This window comes from Amblyomma maculatum, chromosome 5 (genome assembly GCF_055883805.1).
Source record: "Amblyomma maculatum isolate TAMU_Amacu chromosome 5, ASM5588380v1, whole genome shotgun sequence".
Taxonomy (NCBI): Eukaryota; Metazoa; Arthropoda; class Arachnida; order Ixodida; family Ixodidae; genus Amblyomma; species Amblyomma maculatum.
Window position 1 is genome coordinate 84,081,334 of NC_139348.1, and position 23,398 is coordinate 84,104,731.

General features: G+C 45.8%; 1 protein-coding gene across 1 annotated transcript in view; it reads left to right on the forward strand.

The window, feature by feature from the left end:
• LOC146188614 (uncharacterized) overlaps window positions 1–19,043 on the forward strand; it is a 32,203-nt gene extending 13,160 nt beyond the window's left edge. The window contains exon 2 of the mRNA XM_084605090.1: window positions 18,900–19,043. Coding sequence (XP_084461216.1) covers window positions 18,900–19,043 — 144 coding nt within the window. The remainder of the gene's footprint in view (window positions 1–18,899) is intronic.
• The last annotated feature ends 4,355 nt before the right edge of the window (window positions 19,044–23,398 follow it).

Consider the following 23,398-nt stretch of genomic DNA (forward strand, 5'->3'; position numbering starts at 1 on the left):
AAGCTCTTCGAAAACTATTAAGCAGTGATTCCCACAGTCTGACAAAATGTGCTTCATTGTTTAGGATGGAGCCATTAAATAAAAGCCACAACCAATGTATGTTGGGAAGCCAATCAACACTCTCAGCGGTGTATTCTTTTTTGAGCGTTGATTCCAATCACGCAGCCTTCATGCGATGCTGACATGGTGTCGCAGGTGACACATTTGTTTCTAGCAGTTTGTTTACACCATATATCCTGGCCAGCATACATCTATGAGTGGTTAAAAGGAACAAAAGAGTCACGTAAGGTAGAAGACTAGTGCCCAAAACACAAACGGCCGCATCCGAATTCGACGTGGGCAGCCGCTATATGTACGGGTTTTAAAACTTGTTGGTCGTCTGCTGCTTTATGCAGTTTGTTTAATGCGTTACGTGAGTACTTTAGTAAAGGTGAAAACATATATGATGTCTGGTTTAACAAGCACTCTATGTCTTAGGAAAGCAGCGTGCGAGGGAGCATTTGCACTCCATAAGCAGTTCGGGAAATCCCGACAAACACCGCTGTAATAAGTTCTGTTGGGGTTCGTCCTAGGCCTTCAAAACTCATTTATCGCAAGATTTTAGAATAAATCTGTCTACGAAATAACGCAGAATCTTTTTGGGACGTCCTAGTTAGAAGCAATGAGCAACTATCACTGACTATGCACATGCAAGAGCACTCTGTGATATGTCAGCAGGATCCAGGAAAGAATTATTCCTAATGGGATCCTAGCGAGCACGATACGACTCCAAACCATACAGCATTGCGATTTCCACCATTGTTTTGCCCGGTGGTTGAAAAGAAATGTTGTTTGATGCGTCATTTCGTGCCTTCCTAGCCCGTTCTAGTATGTACTATCTTTTAGAAACATTTGCAGACAGCAATGGGGCGGATCAAACATTATTTCCGTGCCCTTATGTAATCTAGTCACCTGATAATTGTCACCGTGTCAGGGAACGAATATGCTCTATACGCTACTGGCAATACCACGAAGCTGGGTGGCGATGAGCTGCTATACTAAACGCTTTCACGAGAACAGGCTTCCCAGAAAATTATGGTGATAAAAAAATAAATGGTTGCGTTCCTAAAGACGTTAGTGAAATAAGAAAAGAAGTATAAACATACGGATCCCCTACCCCCAGCCAGCGACTGCAGCGCCACCGTTGTTTATAGAAGACAAGAATTGGTATTTGCTTATGGAAACGTTAGGAAGGATTCTTCTTGAGGGAAAACTGTCTTGGGCAAGAGGAAAAGTTCAAATATAGCAAAACTAATATTGTGAAACCGTCGGTAGGCTACTGACAAACTGCTACTGCGTGTTTCAAAACACTAAAGCCTTTGAGGGAGCAAAGATTCAAACAGAGAGTATTACAAAAGGGTGCAGGATTGAAGACCATCTAATCTTGTAGCAGAGCGCTGCCACTTTCTTAGTTGCCGAGGGAAAAATCTAATTTCTCGCGTCTGATCAACCTTCATATATATTATTGCACGTATAATGCACCAGGGGATATTTTTATAAGGTCAAAAATTTAAGAAGTGACTACTTCAAATTAATCTTAGCTTCTGCGTATTCATTGCGTGCGCCGGCATATACCAGTTAAAAGGGTGAAGGATTAAGTTACCCAAGACTGTTGTGTAAGCCTGATTCTAGGAGAAAAGTAGTCGGGAAAATAAAGAAATACATTAGCCCTTTCGCCCCTGACATCAATTTTACGTTGCGGCAATCAGACAGCAGAGTATAGTTTCTTTTCAAAACATTTAAAATTGAAATTTTTACTGCCGAAAGCTAGACATTTTTGAATCGAACCATGCTTTGACAATGATATCTGGGAACTGCAGCAGATTAACATAAGACTGAGAAGAATTTGACCCTTGAAGTTAAGCTTTCAATGAACATTTCTGCCGCGCTCCCTTTGGAAACCGCTAGGGATCGTCGGGATGCTTGTTTGATACATGGACAACAGCTAGTGTAGAATAGCACGTGAAGAACGTGCAGGTGCACTCAAAGGTGGCAAAAATTGTGTATTTTTTAGGAGGGTTATTGCGGTTTTTCATAACAGCAAGGGTGGAATGGGCTAGTCAATGCGCTGTTTCTCTCTTTTTTTTTTGGTCAACACAGAAAGCGGCGCTGCCTTGCATTACAGATAAAAGGAATTTTCGTAGTCTACGTAAAACTGCGAATTTGTTAAGGTTAAAAAGTGCACATTATAAAAACAGACAAATGGCCTTACGACTGCTCCACATTCCAAAATTAACCACATCTTCATTCTGTTGATTGTGACTCGCGGTAGAAAAAGCGCCTCGTTTTTCATTTTACCCCCACTGGACCCTGATGTCCTATTTTGACACCACGTCTCTAAGCCCAGAAATAGTTGCACTCAGAGGAATAAATCTCTACTGCGTGGTTATTAAGCCATACAAATAAAAATAAAACCCAGGAAAAAATTCAAATGTCCAAATTAAATATCTAGAGCCGAAATGGTTAATGAGATTTTATGCTTCAAGTTTGCTTTCCAGAACTTGAGCTCGTGCTCCATAGACAACGAAAAAAAGAAAAATCGATTTTCTAGAGAACTATAGTATAGTATAGTATAGTATAGTATAGTATAGTATAGTATAGTATAGTATAGTATAGTATAGTATAGTATAGTATAGTATAGTATAGTATAGTATAGTATAGTATAGTATAGTATAGTATAGTATAGGCAGTTTCACTCACAAACGCTCTGAAGACACGCCCTCTGGCGTGTCCAACATAGGAGTTCGGCCAATGCGCGTTTCGGCGCCGGCCTGCAAGTGCAATGACTGCCCACACAACGTACCGACGCGGCGGATACATCGCTCAGGTCGCTGTCGAAGCAAAAATATTGAGCCGCCTCACGCCTGACCAGTTCTCAGAAATTGCCCGCAGAATCACTAACCATTAGGCGGAGCGATCTGTATCACGTTCACTGTGTTATTGTGTAGCTTGCTATCAGCGGTGATATTTGTCGAGATTTTCATGAGCAGGACAATACTTTTAAAATAAAACTACCTTTCGCGGTTTCATAACTTAGACAAGAAGCTGACTTAGAGTTCTGCAAAGTGCAACAAAGCGCTATACAATAAAAAGTGAAGCTACGTAAATGATTTTGTTAATTAGCGAACTAAATGAAGTAGTCTGCCTCTTACTTAGTACCTCCCATATCCCTAAGTAATGCCCCAGGGCTAAGTAAATCTAAACCCAGGATCCTTGGTTTTGATACTTTGGACCTTCTCTGAAACAACTAGTTGTCGTTTTGTAAGAACTGACCTAAACAGTTACCCTGTATCCTACGGCGTCACCGTGTAAGAGAAAGGTTTTTTCATCTGATCACTGAAGCTGGGATATTTATTGGTGTTGACTGGCAGCTCCACAAAAATTACGTAGAATAGCAGTCTTTTGGAAACAACGGCGATGATCAGTCACAGTTCTGCTTTAGCGTGCGCTGGTAAAGGGTTTCATCCAACGCATCGCCTGCTGAATTCTTGATGATGGGACAGGCAAGCAGTATTTGCATACCTCACCTTCCACTTTGCGGCAGAAGGCCCACAGAGAATGTCGGGATGTAGAATCGGAAATTATGTCCATTCGGTAAGAAAAAGTAACAATGCAAACGAATAGCCCAAACAAGTATGTTAATGAATCATAGATGTTTTTTGCCAGTCATATTTTTATATTTTCACAAAGATTAAGTTGAAATCTGCTTTCATTTCGGTAGTTGTAAAACACTGATGTTTCTTTCCCGGAATTCCTTGGCATCACGTGACAGGCATGCGTAGAAGGTGCATTTATCTTCGCAATCGCACCATTGTACCAGCGAAGAAATAATTGTCCATTCCAGAAAAGGGAAGTAGCAAACGTTTCCCAATAGTGCCGAAAATATTTTCAGTAGTTCATGATATTTAATATTTCTAAATACTGACATCGCTCCTTACAATTATGCGTTGCTTGATACTTTATGCGACAGGGAAAGGACAAATATTTAAACATCATCATGAAAAGTGGGCGAAAATACTCCCGGAGGTTTTTGCTTCTCAAGATGAACACTGCTTTTGTGTGCTCACTGGCAGCACTTGCAATGAAAGACAGCTTCGGCTGCTATACTCCTATACCGAGTAAGTGCTCAGTGTTTGTCATTTTTTCATGTAGATAAGTGTATGTACGGACATACGTAAATGCACCATGCCTTCCCGATAAAAATAAAATCACGCCTTCTGCACTGCAGATAATTAAAAAAGGATCTATCCAAATGAAAGGGCACTGGCGACTACTACCGGTTTTAACATATCACAACTATGGGTTTTAATTACACTATGCATGAAGACATTCAGAAAGAAATAGCATGCTCCGTTTATTTTTGTCCGCACTGCTACGTTAATTAGGCGCTCAATTTCCTACACGTGTGCGATGCGCCTAATTTGTCACTTTGGGCACTTGTGAGAATCAATAGATGTGTAATACGCTGCATAGCAACTTACAGGGCTGAAAAAAAATTCAATAAAGGATGAAATTTCTTCGTAATATAATACCGGTACATGGGCTTGCCCTCTCTAATCCGGAAATCATAGAGCCAGCTGTATCACAACAACCAAGCCGGAAGGGGAAGTTTAGCTCTTTTTTATTATAGAGCCTGCATTTCGAAATAGACACTGATATATCTGAGAGGAGACCAATGGCGCACAAAACCATGAGAGCTTTTGGCGCCACACAGCTCAGCGTATAACGACTCCCTGTTCAGGCCTGTATTAGGCTGAGTGTATTAAAGCTCTCACAAAAGCGAAACTTCCGCGCTCATGAATCTGCTAGCGGACAGGTGAAGGTGCCATCCGGGAATATGCAGATGTGTACTGGTTTAATTATCAGTATGGGAGATATGCTAGATAAATTGTCTTGAGCAGGATGAGGCACTATGGTTCCCGCACGAGTGGGCATAGACCACTTCTCACGCCGGAATGTTCAACGTGTTATTCAGAATTGGCGCAATGGGGCCGCTATCTGTTTTCAGGTCACAATTGAAGTGAACGTTTATATATATATATATATATATATATATATATATATATATATATATATATATATATATATATATATATATATATATATATATATATATATATATATATATACAGCGAAGTGTCCGCTTCATTTCCATGGGCAGTTTCATTCAATTCGACGTTTCGATCGGTGATTGGTCCCAGATCAAAACGTCGAGTCCAATGAAGCTGCCCATTTAAATAAAACGTACACTTCGTTGGCTACTTCCTCAAGCGGCCAAGTACGTTATGTTCTCGAATCATATTGTGGGCATTTACCTCTCCCTCGCCCGCACGATGGGGCGAGCACCCTCTCTCTCTCATTCACGAGGAGCTCTCATCTTTCCCCTTCTGGCCTCGTTCTTCTGGAGCTGCGACCGAGAGGGCGGGAGATGAGAGAACTGGCGTAAGCTCCGGGTGGCTCCTTGTTTCCCCCTAATCTTAATTCGACGGACAGAATTTGCATCCGGATAGACGACGCCGCGAAGCCGGAGCGCACTAATGTTGCTATGCGGCTCCGGCGCGCGCCTGTGTTTTGTCATCGGAGTAAAACGCCAGACACGGCATCCCTTGCCTTGCCGTCTCGACCTTGCCGTCTCGACCTGGCCTTCTTCCACAAGTGGTGGAGATAGGACTTGATCCCCTTGCTGTTTTATGCCCTGCCTCTCGCTGGAGCTACGTTCCGGTCGCTGTTTACTGCCTGCCACCATCGTTATGACTACCGAGAGTACCCACGAATCGGCAGCACCCTCTACCTCGGCTGCACCACCCCCTCCGACTGTGCCCACACGAGCAGTTCCGCCAATATTTTGCGGACCCAGCAGTTCGGACTGAGGTCGCGAAGAATAAGCTTGCCTCTCGCCTCCAAGGTCCTGGTGAGTCGTACCCGTCTTACATAGAGGATATATTTGCACTTTTCCGGCGTATTAGTCCCACCATTCCGGAACCTAAACGCGTACACCACATCGTGAAAGGAATTAATTCAGTGGCATATAACACCCTGATTGCCCAGAATCCTTCTACTGTTGACGCCATTATTTCGACCTTCCAACGTATCGACAAGCTGCAGCCCTCCCGATTGCAGCCCGGCATTGCTACTGGCCCGACCTCTGCTGACCTAGATCTGCGGGCACTGATTCGAGCCATCATCCGGGAGGAGCTCCATGCCCTCAAGCCTGTCTGTCAACACGGGTGCGATCATTCTTCGGTACCTTCTAATGATGCCGGTCTCCGCAACATCATCAAAGATGAGCTGGCAACAGTCACTCGGCCTATGGTGTCCGACCCTCCTGCACCCCGCCCAGCATCGACTTACGCACACGTCGCAGCATCACCCCCCTCTTTTGTTCCGCCGCCCCAATTGGCACCGCCCTACAAGCACATCAACGCCGTTACGACGGCTCAGCCTACGCCACCCTATTACGCACCTTGGCGCCCCTCTCGCCCAGTGTGCTACTACTGTGGAATCCGAGGGCATATATCCCGCTTCTGTCGTCGACGCATTCAAAACGAGCGGCTTGGTTACGACGCCTTCGAAAGTTACGTACCCTCATATTATCAGCGGCGACCTATTTCCAGCCCACCTCGTCGATCCTCTCCACCGCCGGTATCCTCATCTGAACCAAATAGCGCCCATGCCCATGTATCTCGACGCCGGTCCCTTTCCCCATACCGCCGCTCAGTTTCCCCTCTCCGCCCCGCAACCACTCTCCCTGTCCGCCATCCGGAAAACTAAGTCTTGCAGTTTCCGGAGGTCAAACTGCACTCTGCGAACTTACTAAAAGTCCTCCTGATCGCCCGTATAACGTGATTGCTGTTATCGCTGAAGGTTTACCGGTCGAAGCTTTGATTGATACAGGGGCTGCAATTTCTGTCATTCACGCTGATTTGTGCTACCGTTTGCGAAACGTGACAACACCATATGATGGGACTGAACTCCGTGGAGCCAATGACATCCCTTTGCGCCCTTCAGCAAAGTTCACCGTACGAGTTGTTATCGACGGCATCCACCATCACGTGCAGTTTGCTGTCCTCTCACCTTGTGCGCGTCTGATTATTTTTGGATGGGATTTTTTGTCAACCGCTTCGGCATCAATTTCTTGGGGTGAGCGTGTTATCCATATGACAGACAGCGATTTTTCATCTGACTTTTCTGAACGACATCATCCCCTCGTTGCCGCCGCTGATACTGTTTTGCCTCCTCAGTGCGAAAAACTGCTTACTGTCGTTTCTGACCACATAACTGATGGGGACGTAGTTATAGCACCATCATATAGTCATCTTGCACGCGGCATCGCCTTCCCGTCAAGTCTTGTCCGGTTCCACAACGGCTCAGCGACAGTAGTGGCCACTAACACTTCACGTGAATCCCTCGTGCTCCCAAAAGGAACTTCTCTGCATTGCATGGTGGATGTTCAACCTTTTTCCCTGATGGTGCTCACCGCCACTCCGCCTCAGCAACGTGTTTCGTCAGACAACTCTCTTTCTGTTCTCGCAAAGACTATTAATCCTAAACTCACGCCGAACCAACGCCAAGAACTCCTGACATTTCTTCGACACCACCAAGCCATTTTTGATGCCACTTTCACACCACTCGGACAGACTAGTGTTGCGCACCATCACATCATTACTGAAGGTAACTCTATCGTTCGTCGACGACCTTATCGGGTTTCCCTCTTTGAACGAAAAGTAATTGAAGAAAATGTAAATGACATGCTCCATCGCAATATACTTCGTCCCTCAACAAGCCCATGGTCCTCCCCAGTAGTGCTAGTTAAAAAAGGACGGCTCGGTACGCTTTTGTGTTGATTACCGCGCACTCAACAAAATTACCCGCAAAGATGAATATGACGCCGCGAATTGATGACGCCCTTGACTCTCTCCAAGCCTCCGAAGATTTCTCGACCTTGGACCTCCGCTCAGGTTATTGGCAAATACCTATGCACGAGGACGACAAAGAAAAATCCGCTTTTGCAACACCCGATGGCCTTTACGAATTTAATGTTATGCCTTTCGGACTTTGTAACGCACCAGCGACATTTGAAAGATTGATCGATACTGTGCTTCGTGGCCTAAAATGGAGAACCTGTTTGTGTTACTTGGATGACATTGTTATCTTTTCGGCAACCTTTAATGACCACCTCACGCACCTGAATGAAGTCCTCACCTGTCTCGCTTCGGCAGGCCTTCAGCTCAACACCAAGAAGTGCCACTTTGCACAGAAGGAAATTAGAATATTGGGACATCTTGTCAGACATGACGGCATTGGCCCAGGTTCTGAAAAAATCATCGCGGTCTTGAACTTTGCTCGTCCACAACGGACTACAGATTTGCGCGGTTTCCTCGGCCTCGCGTCTTATTTCCGGTGTTTTATAAGGCATTTTGCAACTATTGCAGCACCACTTCATGAGCAACTTAAAGCACGCAGCCCTTTCGTGTGGACTGAACCCTGAGAAACTGCTTTTAATGACCTAAAGCCGGCCTTTACATCAGATCCTGTTCTTGGCCACTTCAGTGACAGCGCTCCAACTATCCTGCACACCGATGCAAGTGCTCACGATCTTGGCGCTGTACTTCTGCAGCAAGATGCAACATCGCGTGAGAAAGTGATTGCCTTTCCCAGTCGGACCTTGACTCCAGCTGAGAAAAACTACACCATTACCGAGCAGGAGTGTCTTGCCGCCCTCTGGGCTGTCCAAAAATTTCGCCCTTACCTATACGGTCGGCATTTCACAGTTGTGACCGACCACCATGGTCTTTGCTGGTTGTCTTCACTCAAAAATTTGACAGGCCGACTTGGCCGCTGGATTCTGCGCCTGCAAGAATACCATTTCGACGTCGCTTATAAATCTGGTCGCCAACACCAAGACGCCGACGCTCTCTCTCGCTGTCCCCTTTCGGAATCAACTTGCTGTTTTTCTTCCCAATGCATTACCACCTGTGACCAGAGCCGACCGTCTCTTTGCCCGACGTATATCACAACCGTTTGTTTTGACGACTCTGAGGACAAACCAGGACAAACCTGAATGACAGGACAAACCTGACCCAACGTTAATAGTGCCATGCCCGACACACGAGCAGTGGGAGGCGGCCCTGACCAGCGACAACCTGGACCAGCAAGCCTGGATTATCCAGCTAGTCCGCAAGTCAGCTGCTGCCAGCGGAGCCCTGGACTAGGGGCACCGACCACCCAGCTCCTGCAAATATTTACTGATTATATGCTCATTAAAAGTTTTCTCTCTCTCTCTCTGAGAACAAGCACGCTCTCCGCTTGCAGCAATTAGCGGATGCCTACTGCCGTCCTGTTATCGACCGCCTTATCGGCGTTTCGACCCACCCAATGCTAGGCTTCGCCGACAGCTTCGCAATTTCAAGCTCGAAGATGGCATCCTACTACGCTATGTGTATTGCCCTGATGGAACTCGCTGGATCCCAGTAGTGCCGCGTGTGCTTCGCCCACGTATACTGGCGGCTCTCCACGATGACGCTACTGCAGGTCACCTTGGTTTTGACAAAACCTACGACCGCGTGAGAAAACTATTCTTTTGGCCTGGCTTATCTTCCACCGTTGCCAAATACGTCGCATCCTGCCCTCTGTGCCAACGTCGCAAACGGCTGACTTCTTCGCCCGCTGGCCTTCTACAACCTCTTTCTTGTTCCGCCACGCCATTCGACGTAGTCGGCATCGAATTATATGGTCCCCTACCTCTCTCCGATGGGGGTAACCATTTGGATTATAACGGCTGTCGACCACTGCACACGCTACGCTGAGACAGCACCTGTACCGACTGGTTCCGCTGAAGTAGCAAATTTCTTTTTGCAATCAATTGTATTGTGTCATGGCGCTCCTCGGGTGCTCATAACTGACCGCGGTATAGCCTTCCTCTCGAAAGTCGTTGCCGAAGTTCTTCACGCGTCATCCACCCTTCATAAGACAACCTCAAGCTTCCACCCCCAGACTAACGGTCTCACTGACGATTTCATCGCACCTTGTCGGACATGATATCCATGTACATCACACCAGATCATCGAAATTGGGACTCTGTTCTACCATTCGTCACATTCGCCTATAATACAGCAGTACAGCGAACTACCGGTTACTCTCCATTTTTCCTTGTTTATGGCCGTCCTCCCACGACAATTATCGACGCTTCCTTCTTCTCTACGCCCGACTACTCCACGTCAGTACTTGCCCATTTTTATCTCGTTTGGCCAGATGCCGTCATCTTGCCCGCCTCAACACGGCAGCGTGCCAGGAAGACCGGAAGACTCGCTATGATTCTACACATCGAGTGGTCTCTTTTCGTCCTAGTGACGAAGTACTGCTTTATACACCATTGCGCACCCCTGGCCTTAGTGAGAAATTCCACCACCGTTACGTAGGTCCCTATGAGGTCATAAGCCAAACTTCCCCAGTGAACTACAAAGTGACGCCTGTTAATCCCCCAGGTGATCGACGCCACCGTGGAACTGAAATTGTTCATGTGTCTCGCTTGAAACGATTTGTGCGCCGCGATGTTTCGGTTAGTTAGGAGCGGCCAGGCTGGCCGCTTCCGACCCCCCGGGCAGATTGTGTGAGCCTTCTGTGAACGTTCTTTAATTTGTACATGCCATGATCTTCCTCTTTCAATTGTACATACCATCATCATCGTCCAGCGGCGCCGGCTCCGGCGCGCGCCTGGGTTTTGTCATCGGAGTAAAACGCCAGACACGGCATCCCTTGCCTTGCCGTCTCGACCTGGCCTTCTTCCACAATATATATATATATATATATATATATATATATATATATATATACATATATATATTACGAAGTAGTTTCCGTTGGCTGCCGTAATTCAAAGTTGAAGAGAGGAAACACTTCATAGAGACACAATGATTTGTTTTCGACATTGCGGACGCAGCCCGACCTTTATCAAGACTGTGTTACATCGCTTGGGACTGCCTTTTTATAGTCATTGCTACAAAACAAAGAAAGCAATAAGTTGACACGAGTAAGGACAGTTCTTAACAAATTGAAAAAAGAAAACGTGGAGGGAAAAAATCTGGAAGGTTGAAGACTGGGGGACACTCGAAACAAGACTAGACAAGAGAGAACGGACAAACGCAGTGCGGGGTGGGTTCCCCGGTCAGCGTAGAGTCGAACAGGTGTTGTAGGGAATGTGGCGTGTGTAGGCGCGGGTATTAAAGAGGGAAGGCTTTAGAAGGTAAGACTTCTTCGCACTCAGAGTTAGCGCATAGCATAAAAAAGACGCAGTTTAGCTTGCAATTAGCGCCAGTTGCCTTGGTTGTCTTTTGTGCATTCTGTATAGAATGAACGGTTGGCTGGGTTGTGAGAAAAATGAAGAAAAGAAAAGAAAACGGGAGAGAGAGGAAGGTTGGGGTGAATACTATCCTCTGAGTGGAGTGAACTCTAAGCCTGTGCTATTTGGTTTTTCTTTAGCCAATCGTCACAGTGCGGACCACCGAACGGCTCAGTAGAACCGATATGTGCAATTCAGAAACGTTCGAACCACTCCCCCACTGACTTCACCTTTTATTGCTGAAAAAAAAAAAGTGGCGTTGAGAGACTGTAGCGTGAGCCAGCCGTACCACCTCTAAATCTCTCCGCAGTTATTCTTTAACCAAGAATCCAGGAGGCTAGAAGTGGCTCCATGTGATGCATGAAGATGTTGGAGTTGTTAGGGGCCATCCTTGTACCTATAGATGTGCCACTTACTTGCAGATAATACTGAAGGTCGGAAGCTGTCGGTTCCCATTTCTTATATACATGCACAATCGAAGAACACGCGACCAGCCACTCTCAACAACTAGACATAAAAATATCAAGACAAGATTCCACACGCGTGACGTAATGGCGGTGCAAGGTATATAGACAGAATGACACGTGTTGCGCTTAGGTTATGCATCTTAATATGTTGCACAAAGAAAGGAAGATATAGCACTTAAAAGGTTGTTGTCACCATCAGCCCACAAAATAAAATATCACGAGGTTAGAATGTGTAGCGTACATGATACACTTCATAATGCAACATTCAGGAGGGGGAGGGGGGGATTCATCTACTGAAATATCATTCTCATTGGTAGCGACAGTAGCAGATAACACGTCGCCTACCAATGATCTACTGTCTGTTTTTGCTTAGGTGAAACCAAGCTTAGTTTTACACAGCAGGTCTTTTGTACGCATTCATTGGTTCAGCCACGCAGCCACAAACATCACTGTTGCCGGTGTAACCGTGCAAACTTCTGTGTAGAGTACGCCAGAAAAAACGTCACGTGAAGCAGAGTGCATGGAGAATAGGTGACGCGTTGACGACGGTTCACCGGCCACTCAGTGCTGAGGAGGGTGCTTGCTCAAATTGCTGCGTCGCTCCTTCATCGGGTTACCGCTGCGAGCCCGAATCGCTGTAGAAGGCTCCTATGAGACTAGAGGAAGAGCCCAAGCTGGACTCTTCCTCTGAGCTTCCCTTCACGTCTAGCGCTATCCGTATCATTTAACAAGTGTAGAGACGCTTGACCTCACATCGCGTGGAAACCTTACTGCTTACGAATATTGCAGATCAGCATGTTACGCGCCGAGTTCATAAGAACACATTGTTTTCGCCTGGTGGATATCGCTTCACTGAGAAGTTCAGCTGTGTTATGCATGCCTGTCTGACTCAGTTATGCAATGTTTAGCTTATGGTATGTATGCGGTATGCGTGTCCGGATTGTTACACGCTGATAGTACTTTCAATGGGCAAGCAGCATCTTTCCCTCTGATGCACGTTTCGTGACCGGCTACCCTAGTCAGGTTGTACTCAATAGGAGTGGTAGATTTGTTATTTTCGGTGCTTTGAACATTCCCAAGACTCAGTCTTGTCATGTTGTAATGCTTGGCTTATTAAATGTAGATAAACCATTCCGAATCGGATTGGTAGAATACGTCTTTTGCATTTGATTCGTAGAACCGCTCAGCTAGCCTGTTGATATTCTCCTCTAGGACATTCACCGTTGGGCACGGGACCTTTTGGTTTTTCAAATGGTGGTGTATTCTGCAAATTATTTGTAGATGTTATTCCAGGTCTCGGGCCAGACCCTTTTATATAATATTGAGCAGTAGAGCGGAAATTACAACTCTATGTGGCGCACCTAAGTGGTTATTCGTAAGAAATCAGTTCTTGTGTCCGCAATGGCAAATCGTCGCTACCTTGTTTGTTAGCAAGGCTTTCACATTATTTGACAGTAGTTCGCGGTAGTCTATTGCCCCTTTAAATTAAACGCTAGCAGGAGACGCTCGCACTGATTGTAAATTATAACCGGGGCTTCTTTTATGATGCAAAGAAATGCACCTTGCGCCGAAAACCCACGGCGAGATCCATGTATTGCGGAGGAAAAGTCATTGCCCTGAACACACCTTTGCAATGGGTGAATTTTCTTCTACAGCATGCCCAAATACAGTTTGCTACATTGCACGCAGGACGCAGACTGCGGGAGGTTTGCCGGTCTTTGAGACAGTTGTGATCTCAGATTGTTGCCACTCGGGAGGGACTTCCCCTTCCAGCGATTCTCATTAATATAGGTGAGGAGTGCTTCATTAGTGTTTGCTGCTTATGATTCGAATGATTGCGTTTTTGAGGAGATCGGCTGCTATTGAAAGCGACTGTGTTGTGCATGAAACAAACCGCAAACTTCTAGACCTATATTGTCACTTGAAAAGAAAAATGCATGCTTTCTGCTTCCATTGAGAGCACATCAGTTCAGTCGACCAGCCATTGTCAAGAAGCCACACGCGATACCTTGCAAGCAGTATATATATATATATATATATATATATATATATATATATATATATATATATATATATATATATATATACGATTGCTTTCGCAGCAACTTTAAGCCTTTGGTGTAAGTGAAGGAAGTTCAATGCATGTGTTGAGCTTTTATTGCTGAATCCTGCGCACGTTGCACTGGAGTATGCGAAAAGTATGCGAAAATAATTTGCACACTTTTAATTATCTCAAGAAAAATTATCACTTGGCATGCTTCGTCTCATGTACCATAATAGTACCGTGAACCACTCAAATAGTTACTTTTCGATTTGACAGCCGCCGACATGCGGCCTTACCATTGTGATTATAGAACACTCATTGAGTCTTTATTCATTTGTTCATGCTAGTTGTAACGGGATGCAGCTTTAACAACTTTAATGTCGCGGAATATCCACCCAGATTTATATTAAAGGCTCCTGCCGCTCACGTGTGCCTCAAGAATGCAAAAATTCCATCGTGTGTCCTAGATGCTTAGAGTCGCATAGCGGCGACATTTGCCGCGTAATTGTTCTGACGTGCGCCAACTGTCACGGTCCACATGACTCCTCCTTAAAGGACTGCCCCCGCTAAGCCACGGAACGGGCAGTGCTGAAGAAAATGGTGCGTGATCATTTTACACACAGAGAGGCTGCTGCTAAGGTGGGACGGCGTCGTTCGCGTCGCCGAAAATCATCTAGAAAGCAATTAATTTTGATAGCAAGGCCTCGAGCATTCCTGCATCTTGTCCTACTCCTATGCCTGCAGTTGTAAATCAACGGACCTCGACGGGTGGTGAATCTGGAGGTGCTGCCTCAGACGTTAACTGGCCACCGCTACCAAAACTTTCCACGTCCGCTGCGCCAGGAAACTTGCCGCGAACCGAATGTCCCGCACCTACTGCCGAGCTAGAGAAAAGTCATGATGTGGAACATGGCCAAGACCTACAGGTAATTGCCATTCTCACGACCATGATGAATGCAATCCGCGCTGTGCTATATAGTCTGCACACACCAGCAGCACAGAATGCGCTACATGTACTGGACGTGCTAACACCAGTTCTAGCGGCTCTACAGTAGTAGACACAATGGCTCCCCCAGCATTAACATTGAAAAAAAAAAAACTCAAGGACGCCTCTATTTTTCAATGGAATGCCCGTGGGCTTCAATCCCGAATTGCAGATATTCGACAATATGTTCATGCAAATCGCATTCCCATCCTCGTTATTTGTGAGCCGAATGTACCAAAGATCTTACGACTGTCAGGCTACGAGGCATTTGCATCTCCAACGCACCAAGGAAATTGCAAGGTCATCATTTTTATTCGGCGAGAACTCGCATATGTAATCCATCCGCTTACTCCCTGCAACGACAACCAGTACGTTTGCCTGACAGTGAAGAAGCGCAATCTCACGTTTACACTTGTGGGTGCGTGTATGTCGCCATCAAGTCATTTTTACGCCAAACGATTGAGCGACTTGATGGCGATTACACCTGGCCCTTTGATCATTATAGGAGACATTAACGCTCACCACATGATGTGGGGAAGTGTTCGAATTAACCTCAAGGTAAAAAAAAAACTTGTGTCATTCGCCTCTGATCATGACCTGCAATGTCTTCATGACGGTACACCAACCTTTATTCGAGCGTCAACTTACAGCCGCTGTCTTGATTTAGCTTACGTGCCTCGATGCCTTACCAACAACGTCCAATGCTTTGTAGATATAGAAACACACGGAAGGACTACGTTCCTACATATGTGATCATTAATGGCCTTTCCACTTCCAAGTCTGTCCCACGAATACGCCACATCGATTGGTCGGCATTTCAAGCACTTATGGAAGATGCTTGCACAGAAGGCCTGTCTGCAAGTATTGAAGAGAAAATTAAGAAGGCCATGATAAACGCGACGTCTTTCTTCTCCCCAGTGCCTACCTACACAGAGTTTGATACGGAATTACAGCGCCTGCGAGCATTACGACGGAGGGCAGAGCGTAGTTACCGACGCACGAAGTCTCGCCTCGACCTCAGAGATGCGAGGCGCCTGCAAACGAAAATTCAGCGCCGAGTTCAAGCCCTGCAGGAAAAACGTTGGCGGTCATTCTGTGAAACGCTTGATCCCCGCAAGCCTTTATCACGCATCTGGAATTTCGTTCGTGGTCTCTGAACATCCCTTAAACAGCTCTACCCATTCAAATCTGTCTCACTCTATCAAAGACGTAGGGAGGTCGAGGTAGCAGAAGATTTCTGCGCTAGAGTATCAGGCCAATCGACTCCAACGGCAACGCTACATTTCAACGATGCTCCAGCTTCACGGGATTCGCGAATGGACCTTCCCTTCTCCGTGGAAGAACTTGACGCTGCGCTGGCTTCTTGCAGACGGTCATCATCGCCGGGTCCCGACGGTATAACATACACTGCGCTTGGAAATCTTGGAGAAGAACTTAGGCACGCTCTTTTGGAATATTACAACAAATCATGGAGTGAGGGTACAGTTCCAGACGAGTGGAAGTGCAGTCGTTTTTCTTCTCTGGAAATCTGGCAAATCGCCTCTGGACTTGACATCATACCGTCCAATTGCACTGGCTAGTTGCGTTGGTAAAGTACTGGAAAGAATGCTGCTTACACGTATTGAGTGTTACCTGGCGCACTACCGCATATATCCGGATATAATGTGAGGATTTCGACTTGGACGCTCTTCAATTGACAACGTGGTGGACCTGGTATCATCTGTACAACGCCAATACATTTCGAAGCGCTTACCCGCGGCGTTGTTCCTGGATATAGAGTGCGCATTTGACAACGTCACTCATTAGGCCATTTTGGACGCTCTTGGAAGCTGCTGACCATGGCGGTCGTGTTTTTTTGCGGGATACGCAGTTTTTTATCCAACAGATCTCACTTTATGCCGACTGAGGATGGCCCAACATCACCTCATTTCACTTCCCGTGGAGTCCCACAGGGTGGAGTACTAAGCCCGACACTCCTCAATCTTGCTCTTGTCCGGCTTGTTTACTCAATACCACAGTCGGTGCAACTTTCAATATATGCGGTCGACATCTGTATCTGGGAATCAGGTTAGAGCGAGGCTTCAAAAGGCAGCAAGTATAGTTGCGTCCTATATCTATCTGCAAGGTCTGCATATATCACTTGAAAAGTGTTCGCTAATTGCATTTACACGCAAGAACATGTCACCTTACACCGTACGCATTGATGGTAAAGCAATACCCTACGAAAGCAGCCATCGCTTTCTGGGAGTGATCATCGACAGAAATCTTTCATGGATTCCACATATTTCATTCATGAAAAAGAGGCTAACAGGAATTACTCACATGCTTGCCTTTATTGGGGGAACGTCATGGGGAACATCCGTGCGGTCGATGCTCTAGCTGTACCATGCATTATTTATGGGATTTATTCGGTACAGCTTACCTGCACTTGGAAATGTCAGCAAAACCAACTTAGGAATTCTACAGAGCGTTCAAGCTCAAGCTCTGCGAACCTGCTCTGAATTGCCGAAATGTCCCTCTACTGTGCTACCATTTTGATTTGCTCAGGAGCATCCAATATCTATCTATCTAACAGTTGACGCCCTGAGGGCACATTTCCGACACATCACCGGGGTTCCCTGTCATCATTTGGCCAGTATTCCTATTACCAGCCAGCGTACATCGTTTACAGAGACCGTTGATGCGCATCGCGCTATTCTGCCGTCCCAGTTTACACCCGCTTCTAGACCGTCCTCTCCACTGTGGAGCCTGCATCAACCACACGTGGTTCTTTCAATAACCGGTATCAGGAAGAAGGTCGAGCTGTCGCCGACAGAACTAAAACAAATCACTCTTGAATACTTCCATGAGTACCATGCAAATCGTATGCACGTCTATATACACCGACGGTTCAGTGAATGCCTTGAGTTCTTCACGCTCCATGGTCCTACCCGCACATACTAAAGAAATAAAAGTTAGGACAATTCACCGTACTTCTTCAACAGCCGCAGAACAGCTCTACGTGTCGCTATTAGGCATATCAGTCAGCAAAGCTCTCAACGATGGCCTATTTTGACAGATTCAAGAGCAGCTCTGCAAGCCTTAAAAGCGGCTCTTCGCCGTGGAGCCCATGAGCAACTCGTCGCGGAAATACGACAACTTCATCACTATGCCATAAATGGAGGACATGACATCATCTACCAATGGCTTCCAGGACACAGCGGCATAGCGGGCAATCTCCGGGCGGACGAGGTCGCACGAACAGCCCACCAAGGCGGCGATTGTGTGTTGATTCCATTTTCCAGGACAGACGCAGCGGGCAGGCTTCACGCACTTGCGCAAGAACAAACGCTCTCCTTGTGGACTTCTGACCAGTTTGCGAACTGCCGCTTAAAATCCCTGGACCCTGACCTGAAGCTCCGGCTTCCACCTGGCCTACCCCCGATGTGAAGAAACCTTGCTGTGCCGCCTGTGGGTTGGCGTAGCATTTACAAACTCTTATTCTTTTGTGATAGGTATGGCAACTAGCCCTACATGCAAAAACTGCTGGTACGAAGAGACTATAGGTCACATTCTTTGTGAGTGCGAGGAACGACAGCGCCTATGCCGTGCGCTGGAGCGTCTAGATGGACGCCCACTACCTGAAATTAAAATCCTAGGTCTCTGACCACGGCGATCGTCTGTGGTGAAGACCTCCCAGACACTGCTCCGCATTATGAATAACACAGGACTGATCGAAAGGCTATGATTTTTATGTTACGTGATATGACTGTGAAGTGATGTGATGTGACATGTCTGTGATGTAACTGTACTATCAACCCATCCCTCTCTCACGCACAACTTTTATACCCATCTACCCCTCTCCCCCTGTGCAGGGTAGCAAACCAGTTCCTTTACCGGTTAACCTCCCTGCCTTTCCTCCTCATCTTCCTCGTCCTCCTCTCCTCCGCGATTAAAATGAGCGTTGGCGCTTACGACAGGAGTTCTGAGATCAACGAAAGACGAGCAGGCTTGCTGTTATCGCCAAATCGCTTTGTTCATTTTCAGGCGGAAGTCAGCCTAAAGAAAGTGTTCGTTCACTGCAACGCCACTCTCCTCATTTGCTGGTATCGGCATCCGATCACCAACACACGCAGGCCTAGGGGACGGGGGCCGGGACCCCTGCGATTAGCGATAGGCAAAGAGGTCTAGGTTCCTTTCTGCCTCTTCCTCCAGGCGGATGGCTTGCTTCTGAAGAGTTGGGTCCTCGCTCCGCAGGAGGGTTTACCAGGCTTCGCTACTAAGTATATTTGTCTCAGCCCCTTGGGAGCTAGTGCATTCTCAAATTCGTGGTATAGAGTCCGTCTCTAGAACATTGCTTACATTTATCGTCCTGTCTCTCGTCTTTCTGGACGTGATAGGCCCAGACGGGGTGCATGTAATTCCTGCCTGTAGACGCCGCCATGCGGCCGCCTCTTTTTTGTTCAGACGCTTATCCATGGTGGCACCAGCTATCTGGTTTGTCTATAATTTTCGACTATTTCTGTGTAATGTAATAGACATTCTCTTATGTTCTGGCAATCAGGCGGCTCCACGGTAACCCAGAAGTATAGAGCTCCGGCTAACTCGCGTGCCGCCTCGTTACCAGGACAGAAGCGCGTCACTATTAAGTCCATATTAGGCTGACCTTTCTATGCAGCTGTTTTCCGGTCAGGATTCTCATCGCCTCTGGTGCAATCCTACCTTTTGTGTAAATGTAGATGGCTGTTTTGTTTTCACTAAATATGAATTTTGCTTTCGTTCCTACGCGAGCGAGCGCTATCGCAGCATCTTCAGCTGTTTCGGAGTTGCGGCTTCTGATGGTTGCTGCCGATACTGGTGCGAAGCCGGCCTTGGCTGTGACGTCACTCGGTTTTACGCATGCGCAGAACTATCAGGTCTGTGCTCCGGCTCACGCGCAGCTCGGCTCCGACCCTCGTAGTGAAGCTTGTCGCTTCAAAACGCATGCGGTGGTACCTCAGCCCATACAAAGTCATTCGGCGCTTCAGACAACTTCATTACGAAGTCCTCTCCGACGGCAAGACCTTATACCGGCGGCATTGGTGGTGCCGAGACATCGGCCATATTGTGCGACTGAAACTCTATTACGCGCGCTAAAGGCACTAGAGGTTTTTGTTTACCTTTCTGTGTTTTGTTGGAGTTGAGCCGATGCCATTTCAAGCGGACAGTTATGCCACGAACTCTTGAATAGTTTACTTGTTATTTTTCGGCAACCGCCGGCATGCTGTCCTATCATTGCGATTCTAGCGCACGGATTAATTTTGTATTCGTTGTTCATGCTCATAATCGCGAGACGCGGCTTTATGATTCTCTGTGTCACGCGCGATGCGTTAAGATGTGTCTAGAAGATGCCTACCACTTGAGTGTTCATATAATGTTTCAAGTTAAGCAAGTCACTGTCTGCAACTTTATCTAGATGTTTATTCCTCGCCTTTAAGTTTAGAGTTGATGAGTGCGACGGTCTTTCTTAGATTGACGACCGAGGGGCACGCGTGCGCTTATAACCGGTGCCGAATAGCGTAGATCTATTGCGGTAGCAAATAAGCTCGAGTTCATTCAGTCCAAGCCAGTCTCTTTTTTTGATAGTTTCGGCATGTGGTCACAAACACGTGATAATATCATCCATAATCTCAAGTTTTCTTTTCTGTGGGTAAATGTCATTCTCTCTTTATTACTGCTCGAAACTTCTAAGTACCAAAACCGTGTCCCAATCGCTAAACACTCGTCTGAAGATCCCAAGGATGCGTGGTTTATACAAGCCGCAATAACCGCGTTTCGGTGCAGAAGAAAACTAAGCCGGCCGATAATATGAAACCTAAGCTCATGTCAAATAATCCCAGCTGCTCGGATTTCCAGAAAACTCCACTATGGCGTCTTACGTAGCCTGTCCCATTTTGGCACGCTACTACCCAAAGACAACCAAATTCCTGCTATGCATGAAAACGCTGTTTGTTGATTTGATAGACTTACCTAATTGGAATAAAATTAAATGGGAGCAGCAGCGGGAATTATTATCTTGCGTTAGATGCGTAGGTTGATGTATGCCTGGGATATGCATGCCTGTAAAACGTTTACTTCAGAGCGAAAGTTACCCTGTTTTTAAATCTGAAATGCAAATGCCGTTAACACAGCTGACAGCGGCTTGCTATACCCATAAACCTGTGTTTGAGGACGCAATGTAGCACGCGTATATATATAAAAGGCACCTGCTGTTATTTGATGGTGTAGTGGATTTCTGCACGTTTTCCTTTTCCAGCTCAAGGTCCGAGACTGATGAGGGCCAAAGCATTATTTGGTGCAGTTATGAGGGACTGCCATAAAGAAATATTTACCATCGCCAAGAATGTGGACCCTAAAAAGTTCAGAATGGTAAAAAGGTCATTTTGTTCTTATCTAGTCTCTATAATAAATATATAATAGAAACAGCATGTTCCTGAAAAGGGGGTAATATAAAAACATTAATAAGTTCATAAAAGCCCATTTTATGGGTGCAGCCTGCTATCCCCGACGTGGACGTCAAAGTGCGATAGTAGAGGCAGAGGCTGCTCGTGTACTTTACTGCGCGGCCTTTGTGTTTACGCTAGGCTGACAATCTGTGTTAAAACTATATGCCCTATCATTTCTCAATATCTACGTAAAAAAATATTAAATTGAGAGCTTGAATGCTTTGAACTGCCACTCGAAATATCTAGGTCCATAGTCTGAGTTTGCGTCGTTATCGGTGTGTCGATATATCACATGACCTCGTATCGTCTGATTGGTGGAAACGCCGCATAATGTAGCCACCTCTTCCGGTCCGTAATGGCAACACGCAGTTCCCTCGTTTCGACCAATGAGATGACTCGAGGTCACGTGATATAGCAACACTTTCGATAATGACGCAAACTCAGAATACGGGCCCTAATCAAATAAGGCGTTATTTCTTTTCATGCATGAATAAAACATTTTAAAACGAGAAATAAACAAGGCTTATTCTTTATCGCTTTGCATTGTCATGAGCATACTACCCAGTAACATTTGCAGTCAAAAAGTAAATATTAGGATTTGAAAACAACGACCTGGAGATTCGAAAGTTCGAAGATGATTTTCCCTCAATAAAGCCCACCACCCGTCCGTTGTCTCCTTATCACTCTCTTTTGCGTGCTTTAAAATTTGCGTTAGGCTCTTTTCCCAATTTTTAAAAGATAATTTTTCCTATTGAACACTCAAGGAGGTTTCATATTACTGCCAATGGTAAAGTGGGCCTCTGTAGAAGTGTCAAAAAAGTAGGTACAAAATACATTGATTACAGACTTATACCTAATACATAGGCTAATAGGGATGACCAAAACTAAATAATAAGTTAGGAAAAAAAATTTGGCAGGTAAAATACAAGTGCAGAAAAAGTGTGCCGATTATGTTAGCAACTTTTTTTACTGCTTGTAAAATATTCTGCGCTCTTCTGTGTTACGTATTTTGACATATAAGGGGCTAACGCCAATAATGTTTACAGAAGAAATACATTCAGCGAGCAATTCCGAATAAAAATAAAAACTGTAAAGTTCACACATATTAACTTCGCAAATATACCTTTCTTTCACACAGATGACAGTTTTTAATTACTAGGTCGCACAGTTATTTTGGCCCGAAAGGAAGGGAAGAAGGCATTGTACTCATAGCAACAAATGTTTCAATACATAACTGCGAAAATTCTAATTTTGTAATACCTAAATTATTGCTTTCTCCAAAACACAAAACTTAGGTATTGTTTGGTGGAAACAACATTTTGCGAACAATGCGTACTCTTAAGCTCCACTTTTAAGGATACCGAGTTGTTGCTTAATTTACACCCGCTATATAAAGCCCTACTTTATACAAGCCGTATCTACCTGCACACCTGGCGTAGGAGCAGCGTGCATCCCTCGTAATCGATGAACTTTGGGTTGTTGATTCTTATACCACCATCCCATCTAAAATGAGCCACCCCAATCGCCAGCTATTTAACTTTCTGATACAATTTCCTTAGGTTACACAAACGATTGAAGAATTAGCGCTCGGCCTTCTCAGCGACCACCTACCAGCTGTGCGCTCAATATGCGGGAATTTTCGCGCACCAAAGATGCATCATATTTTCTTGGTGGCGACTCCTTCAGCTCTATATTGTTCAAGTCACTAAATCTAATTTTTTTATAAACGATTAGGCTTTCTCCTTCTTTTGAAATTGTTGTCTAAATATTGTAAAGTTTTGTGAACGGTGAAGTGACAGGCAGACATCAGGAAGGCGAATCACCAGCCGTTATTCCGTGCTCTGTTATATAGGCCCCGGCCAGCGCGATCGGCGAAGGCAATGATAAGAGGCGTGCCTTGTGCTGAGTGGCATGAGTGACGTAGCTTAGGCTGGCCCACGCCTTATCGTAACGCGATACAAATACATCTAACGCTTCGTCACATAATCTACACCACAAGGCTCCAAGTAAGCGAAAAAAAAGCGATTGCCTGTCGGCATCAGCTATCATGTCAGAAAAATA